Source organism: Borostomias antarcticus, assembly GCF_949987555.1.
Source record: "Borostomias antarcticus genome assembly, chromosome: 27".
NCBI classification, from domain to species: Eukaryota; Metazoa; Chordata; class Actinopteri; order Stomiiformes; family Stomiidae; genus Borostomias; species Borostomias antarcticus.
The window spans coordinates 529177-537767 of record NC_140260.1 but is presented as its reverse complement, the minus strand read 5'-3'; the positions used below and the strand labels follow the sequence as shown (position 1 = coordinate 537767).

Below are 8591 nucleotides of genomic sequence, written 5' to 3'. Positions count from 1 at the left end.
TTACCCATAATCCAACACAAGCTCCACGAATCGGAGACATCGCTGTTGGCAACCCTACCCAACCCCCGCCGAGGATTACAATGACTAAATCGATTGATTGGCAACTGACTGAGTACACAGCTGCTGAAGTTAATGTTCAATTATGAAGAAAAGCAAACAAAACCTGTAAAAATTAATAAACATATCTCATCCAACATTTTTCAATCAATTAACACCAAACTTGCTACACTGGATCTTCAGACTGTAATTCACAAACTCATTGACCATTGTTGAATTATCAAAATCGAGCTTACAACGCATCAAAATGTTTTACAAATGTTTTACGATACGAATGTACAAAATGAACATTGGAATGTCAACTTTCTTCTTGTCCTATTCTCTCGCTTATTGCTCCTAAACTTGTCGGAAATTGCCTGGCCCCGCCTCATCGCTGCGAAGCAGCTTTAATTAGCATTATCTTTATCTTTGGCTGCACCTAGTGGTGAGGTTGCAGATTGTAACCTACTGAATACAATTATATGGTGCAATTGTATTATTACTCTGTATGTAATTCAATAGGCCTAAATGGGTGTCCCAATTTGACAGTAAAGGTGTCCCAGTTCGCCAGTAGCGCCTGGAAAAATGTGGTTTGGAGTCAGTGTGTGTTTAAGGAAGAGTCATCCCCCCTGTGTTAAATGTTTCTTTATTTTTTCTTCTCTGTAGTAAAGTAGAGCCCTTAAGCTATTTAGAATGGTAGCATATGAGGGCCTCAGACATTTAGATCATTATAAGAAATGAATCCAAATTTTAAAAAAATCAGAAAGTGTCCCACTTTACCACCTACCTTAGATTTTAGGCCAATAATCTCACGACATCCACCCGTCAATCAATGCTATCCTTCTATCGAATCTGTCTAAACTTCTTAAAACCCGTCCACTTGTTCCAATCAAATTCCTCTAAACATATGTCCCACCCTCAAAGCTTGTTTGCGTCGGAAATATGTAAAACTACGGAAGTTAGATGATCTCAAACGTCCGTTTCGGTCATGGAGGATGTATTAATAGAACTAGGTTTCAGTGCGACTAAGTTAACCCAGTTCACATTTTTATGAGCTTCATACACGTCATGTCAAAAAACTGCTTTACCGTAATAACGCTATTGTTTGCGCAAAGGGGAATAGACAGTGGCCCACATGACTTGCATCTCCGAATTGTCGGCTGGCTTGACCGCAGTTTATAAAAGGGGATGCGTTGGAACACCCTACTGATTGGGTATAGGAAACCGTAGCAAAGCGTTGCACACCGTTTTCAGATTGAACTCACCCGTTTCTGCGGTTGCTGTCTGAGTTAGAAGTCTCACCAGGCTACACCCCTCTTTGGGAATAGAGAATGCGCCTCTGAATAGTGGTCGATATGTTGAAGGCAACTGCATTTGTTGACGTACGTAACATCGAGAGATAAGAAGCTCAACTGAGTGCACGCAACAGGCTGTTTGGCCAAGTAAAAACTCCAATGGTGCTGAGAGACAACCGACAGCTGCCGTGCCTTCTCCAAAATAATGACGGTAGGTTCTATAGGTTCTACGCGTCTCAGGGTGTATAACCCACTGGTAGTTAAAATGAACTAACCGTGTAGGATACGCCTATGTGAAAGTACTCACTTCCTAAATTATAACCCCTTAAATCGCCTAAATTGGTTTTACTATCGCTTCCCATACCCAATCTGCTGTCCTGTGAGCAGTGGTGTAGTGGAGGGTAGGCTACCACTACCTCTTTAGTCGGAGCATACCACTTCTTTAGTCACTATACCCCTGCCTGCGAGGAATATATTTATAGTGTCAGCAGCACCCCGAGCAGTCTGTCCAGAGAAGAAGAATATGGTTAATTTGGTAAGTATAAGAATATTTTTTATTACAAGTGTGCAAGTGTTGTTGAAATTCGTTCACTTCTCTTTCACAAGTGTTGCTCTTTGTTCAGCTCTTCTATTTTTCTTTCATTGAATCCTAGAGGTGGATGGGGAGGGGGTGCGTGCGTGTCTGTGTTTGACTTGACTCTTTCCTTACAACCCCTGGTTTCGCAATATGTAGGCATGCTTGCATTAATAAGCTGAAGAAAGATGGGCTCAAGAGTTTGGGGATTTCTTCCACAGCACAGGGAAGGAAGTGTACTGTTCCGATCTTAGCGTTTCCTGTGTTGCCTTATTTGATGACTTCAACACCATGCGATCTGTATGATTATAATCAGATGCTTGCACGTGCCAGAGGACTTGACACGAGTGAACACAGCTCTCTCACACGGCTCTCTGTGGTGGAGTGGACTGCTACTTCTAACACACTTTCTTTGGAGTGTGTATCGTTAGTTTAGAGTCTGGTGACTGGTCTCTTTTGGCGCTGAACCTTAAGCTGATCGCTGATTCCTCCACAGACGGCCATGAAGTTGATCCTGGGAGGCTTATTTGAAGACAACGAGACAGACTACCACGATGACTACGAGTACGAGTGTCCACCTGAGGAAGGTATGCACTTCGACACGGTGCTCCTCCCGGTGCTCCTCCCGGTGCTTTACACCCTGGGGCTGGTTCTGGGCCTGCTGGGAAACGGGCTGGTCCTGGTGTTTCTGGTCCAGAAGAGGTGGAGAGGGGGCTGGAGTGTGTCGGACACCTTCATCCTGCACCTGGGCGTGGCAGACAGCCTGCTGCTCTTCACCCTGCCCTTCTGGGCTGCACAGGCTGCTCAGGAACAGGGGTGGAGCTTCGGGACGCCCCTCTGCAAGATCGCTGGAGCTGTCTATAATGTAAGTGTCACAGGGGGGATTTGAGCCACTGACCTTCTGATGGACTTGTGTGGGAAAGGTATATTTAAAGGGAGTAAAGAGATATAGGGGATTATAAGGCATTGGTTTAGAATGAGGATTTCTAATAAAGTTGAGGAGGGCAGGAACTCGGCAGGCTGTGAGAACATGCGTAGTACATTCTTCAGACACTTCCCTCTACGATTGAGCAAGAACACACTTTTTTGGCTTTCCCTCCTCAGCACATACTTTAGATGGCTTTCATTTACCATTTCTGGGAGAAGAGAGCAAGAGACGGGTGGGGAGCATAGTTGTGAAATGTCTTGACATGATTCTTGTAATAGATTAATAAATCTTTGAGCCATCCCCCCCCCCTCTCTACCCTCCCTCCCTCTCCAGATCAACTTCTACTGTGGGATCTACCTGCTGGGCTTCATCAGTCTGGACTGCTACCTGTCCATCGTCCACGCTACACGGATGTACTCCAGCAGAAAACCCTGGATGGTTCAGGCCAGCTGCCTGTCTGTTTGGATATTCTCTCTCCTTCTTTCCATCCCTGACTGGATCTTCCTGGAGGCAGTGAAGGACCACAGACCGGGACTGTGGTGCACCCACAACTATCCACAACCCTCCCAGTCTGGGACTGACTGGCGCCTGGCCTGCCGTCTGCTCTACCACATAGTGGGCTTCCTGGTGCCCTCAGTGATCCTGCTCCTCTGCTACTCCTGCACCCTGCTGCAGCGCGGCCCCCTGGGCCACCAGAAGCACAGGGCCATCAGGGTCATCCTGGCCCTGGTGCTGCTCTTCTTCCTCTGCTGGACGCCCTACAACATCACCCTCATCGTGGACACCCTCACGGGGAAACCACCAGCGAAGCCTGAAGAGGGATCTTGTGACAAAGGGAGGACGGCCACAGAGACCAGTCTGGTGCTCACCTTCGCCCTAGGCTGCCTTCACGCCTGCCTCAACCCTCTGCTCTATCTCTGGCTGTGTGGAAACTTTCGGCAGGAGGTGCTGGGGAGGCTGAGGGGAGCTCAAACCCATCCGAGCCTCTCTCTGTGGGATTTGGGCGTGGCTGAGGAGGAGCGCTTGCCTGACCGGGGGGGGAAGGAAAAGTTGGCCTTGAACCAAATAAGTGTGGTGCAGGTGCGGTCTACCCACAACTGACGGGTGGGAACAGAAACCCAGTGACCAGCAGTGAAACTCACCCAGGGGATGTTGATGACCGGGGACATGAGTTCTGCTTGTAGAACACATTGAGAAAGAACTCTCAGACTATGAGGACGGATTTCCCCTATTTGCCCATAGAATGGACTTTCCAAGCTATGTAAGCTTTGTAATGTCAGTTACACTGTTTGTTTGTTTTTTAAATGTTTTTTTACTCATCATTAGGGATGCACAATATTACTGGCGCCGATAATTATCTGCCAGATAATGCATTAATGGGAAATGTATATTATTTATTAGCTATATGAAATTTTAGGCGATAAATAGACCTGATAATAGGAAGCAGCTGCTTCTATGTACAGCCACGCTGGGTAGATAAGAGCCAAACAGCTAAACATGTCTTTGCCTGTGTGGCTGTTTTTCAAACTAAGCAGCCAAAGGCAAAACTAGGGGCTAGGGCTAAGGGGGGGTATTGAGATCGGGCCTCAGTAGCCATAGGCGTTCGGTTTGGTTCTATAATAGCCTTTACTTTTGTATTGAGTGATGCACTTTATCTTTCACACTTTTTGATCCGATTACTCTCATGTACAGTAGCAGTAGCCTTATTTAGTTTTCATAAAAGGAGACCAGATTCACTCTTGGCTATAGAAAGCATTTAGCCTCATGAGACCATCCTGATGTCACAAGCTCACGGAGTGGTTGAAGTTATGTGGTTTAGTTTTGTTTAGGAATTCAGAATTGATCATGCATTATTTATGCAGGCATAAAGATGTTTGTTTTATTTCATGTACTGCACTTAATTGAATGTAATGGACATGAAGAGATTTGAAGGGTTGGCAGCTGTCGGTTTTCAGAGAGCACATCATAAAGCTAGATAGACACAACTTTAAAGACAATATAACAAAATTATCAGGAATGTGATATTCTAAAGAGTTAAAGAGAAGCAGCAAACAAGGACATATCTATCCCAAGTGTCAGTGGTGTTGTATGTTATGTTTTATGACTTTTTCGGACTTTTTCTTTCTGATTTCTGTTTCGTTTTCCTTTTTCTGTCTAGCTGTTGCCAAAATATCCCAGCAAGGGAAGTCCCAGCAAGGCTCAGGGTTTTCCCTCCTCATCATTCCACATGTGGTCTCAGCTGCCAGCCACTACGACCCCGGGCAGACATGATGACACAACCTCCACAGGCTGTGACATCATCGGGTCAGGTGACTGAGTAGGGCAAATGTGGGAGAGGAGAAAAGCTTCCTCTGTTAGTCCTGTGGCCTTTTCACAGTGCTGTCTCCGAGGGCTGTATGAATACTCCATTCTGCTTGTTTTGTTGGGAGGAAACTCAAGCTTGCTTTGTGCAGTCGGTCGCAATGTGGGAGACAACAAAGAGAGTGAAAAGAAGTGTGAAGGAGGTGGAGAGAAGGGGAGGGGATATTTAAAACCAGGCCAGGTTTAGCTTGGCTTATGTGCATGGCTGGCTTGTTTCTGTTCAGGATTGGTAGGATGGATGCTAGTCATGCCACTGAAATAGCTGTGAATTGAAATGACATACAATAATGTCTGATACATTAAGATGGGTCTTGTTGCCTGGACACATCAGTTCCAATGCTTCCAATGCTAATCCAGCACAATGAGAGCGGGATAGCCAGTTAGCTCATTAGCTCACAACAACTAGCAGCAGCTTCCATAACATTAATTGGGATTAGAATAAGGGTTGGGACAGGATCTGACCTATAAGGCAAGGGGTAAAGGTTGGAGCGAACGGATGAACATGTGGAGGTTTGGGGTATAGTCCCATAAAGTCATCCCCATAGAGTCTTGAACCTCGGTCTCCCGGGTGGGAGTCCACTACTCTGACCACTACTCTACTTGTGCAGTGGAATTCGGTGGGTTGATTTTGCTGTTCTTCTTGATTTTGGTGTGCTGGGACTACTGCAGACAATTTGTCGTGCCAACAGAGAGATGCAGGCCAACATTGTCGGGAGTAAGGGAGGGAGGGAGTGATAACCCGACAAACGCTATACTAGCTGCGCGGCTGGCCAGCCACGCACAAACAGACATCATTGGTGGAGGATTGTGGGCTGTGTGACACATTATCTTTGATGTCCCCCACAAGGCAACTGCCGAAGGGGGGGAACTTTAGGTTGGCCGGTGTCACGTCATGAGTCAGAGAGTGAATGAGTCCGTCAGTCCCCCCATAGTACTAGAATCCACCACAAAAGGGGTGCATTTTTCCATTGACAAGTACATTTAGATTTTTACATCAAAAACTATGCTTGGTGTCTCAGTATCGTCTCAGACAAGTTTACTCAGGAAACCATGTACTTTCTACATCCGCAGAGAGTATCGAGGTGTTTAGTAGAGATAGATATGACTGTATTTCAACATTCATTATAGGATTTTAGACCATACAGGTGCATGGACTTGTTTGCCCACTAGATGGAGATGTTATTGTCCTGTTACTCACTCTACCATGGTTTGTAGAGAGCTTACTTAGGTCAATCATTGATACGCATGATGTGACATTAGTAGCGCCAGATGTATTTCAACATCCATTATGGGACTTTTGTCCATACAGGTGCATGGACTTGTTGGCTATTAAAACGGCGCTCATCCGTCATTGCTTTCTACACAAAAAGTGTAGTCTCGGTGTAGCACAGTCCATTCTAGCCAGTGGCCTTTTTAGCTTGACCAGCGTCATCAACCACATGAGCTGGTTAGAGCTCACATAGTAGTACTCATTATAAGTTGTTTTTCCCATTGCCAGTACATTAAGATTTGAAGACTGAAACTAGTATGCTATGTATTTCAGTAAAAGTATAGTCTATTCTACTGAGGGACACTTCTACTTTGCAAATCCATAGTTTAGATACAAGAAAAGATTCCTGGCTTGTTTACTGATTGTTTTGTGTTAGGGGTCTCATAGATTAGTATTGTATCATATTAATTAAAAAAGAAATTCCATCTTTCCACTCCATTGCCACAAAGGAATATGCATCATGGGTGGGGGACAACATGTTTACTGTGTACTTGTTTTCATTAAAGGATAAGGACACTGAATTTCATGTCTAGCCCTATCCCTGGCTTCCATGGCATGTATCTGACTAGTACAGGTTAAAATGTTTCTGTTTTGTGCAGCACAGAGTTCTGTGTCAATAACGTCGGCGCGCGCACCCTGGCTCGTTGCTAGCCAAATTCGGATTCGGATGAATTTCGCGGAAGTTTACAGCATGAAGGGATGGCTGTTGTATGTTCGGTGAAATTAGTACTGTTTACAAGTAAGCATAAACCATGTAATTCCTGAACTTGAAATCCACTATATCATACTTTTTAGAGTTTTTCGAGTGTGCCATAGCTAGCAACGAGCCAGGGTGCGCGCGCCGACGTTATTGACACTGAACTCTGTACTGCACAAAACAGAAATATTTTAACCTGTACTAGTCAGATACATGCCAGGGAAGCCAGGGATAGGGCTAAACATGACATTCAGTGTCCTTATCCTTTCACATCCAAGTCAGGGCGTCTCATGAGGTTCATGTGCAATCTCTGGATGTCTCAAATCAAGTTATTTGTAATCTGTGTAGCATTGTTTAACAGACATTTTGAAACATGATTGTATTATAGAAAAAAGTTCATCTTTTTGCTTAGAAATAACATGTATAACATTAAAACATTGTTTCATCTCAAGTCACAGGTGTGATCACTTTCTTCTTGAGTTTCTGCTATCTACCTCTGTCACAGTAAAATGTTGGCTGTAAATATGAAACATGTTGTGACAACATCCACGTTCCCCGTTCTGCGAGATAGAGAAGCCATCTCGTTTTTGTGTGTTGTCTGTAAGCCGACACCTAGAAGAGGGAATCCTTTTTGTCGCTCCCTTCCTCCCTTCCTCTGTCCCTGTTGGTGTTGTTGACCTGCAATTCTATGTTGCTGCCACAAGAGGCAGTGGTCCCAGAACATCAAAAGAAAAAGACTCCACAGATTTCCCAGGTCAGCGGTGGCCGAGTGGATAGTGTGCTGCCTATCACCGCGAAGGTTATGAGTTTAATCCTTGGTGTGGACATACCAAGGTACCTGACATACTTTGTCACTGGATGTTTTAGAAGTTATGTAACGAGCGTGGGTCATATTTGTTAATTATAGACCCTTTTACAGCCTAGTCAGCACAAGTATCCGCGCGCATTCTTGAAACAGTAGCAGAGGAAGACGAAATCGCCATTATTAAGCGTACGGACCAATACATCCATGGTACGGACTGGACTGAGGACATCATCAGAAATGTCCGCGTTTGCGGTGCCCATTTTATATCAGGTAAGTTATTTTGACTACCTGGTTTCATGTCTGGTTGAAATGTAGCCCTTCTCAGTCCCGTTGTCGCATTCCGCTCGCTCATGCCAGACAACAGTCCTTTGCTGGTCCATTCACTTTGCCGTCAAAATAAATGAGAGTCGGCCTAATTAGGAGAGGCGCTCATATTCACAAGTGTCAGATAAACATGAAACTTCTAGGACTACCTAGAACACCACCTGTGCTGTGGCACCAGGAATCTTCTCTGACCACTGTTTTTATTCACCACCATATCATGTTATTATGCAGATTAAATGTACTGTATGTCTACGTGACACAAAAAAGGCTTTATATAAATGTTATTTTTGGCCAATATTTT

General features: G+C 44.9%; 1 protein-coding gene across 1 annotated transcript; it reads left to right on the top strand.

Annotated features, from left to right (window-relative positions):
* Positions 1 to 2407: 2407 nt before the first annotated feature.
* On the top strand, positions 2408 to 5104 carry LOC311326410 (C-X-C chemokine receptor type 3-like; the record flags this gene model as incomplete). Its single annotated transcript, XM_084459303.1, has 4 exons — positions 2408 to 2770; positions 3167 to 3913; positions 4076 to 4094; positions 4992 to 5104. The coding sequence occupies 4 exons, from the start codon at positions 2408 to 2410 to the stop codon at positions 5102 to 5104; spliced, it is 1242 nt and encodes a 413-aa protein (XP_084315429.1).
* Between the last annotated feature and the right edge of the window lie 3487 nt (positions 5105 to 8591).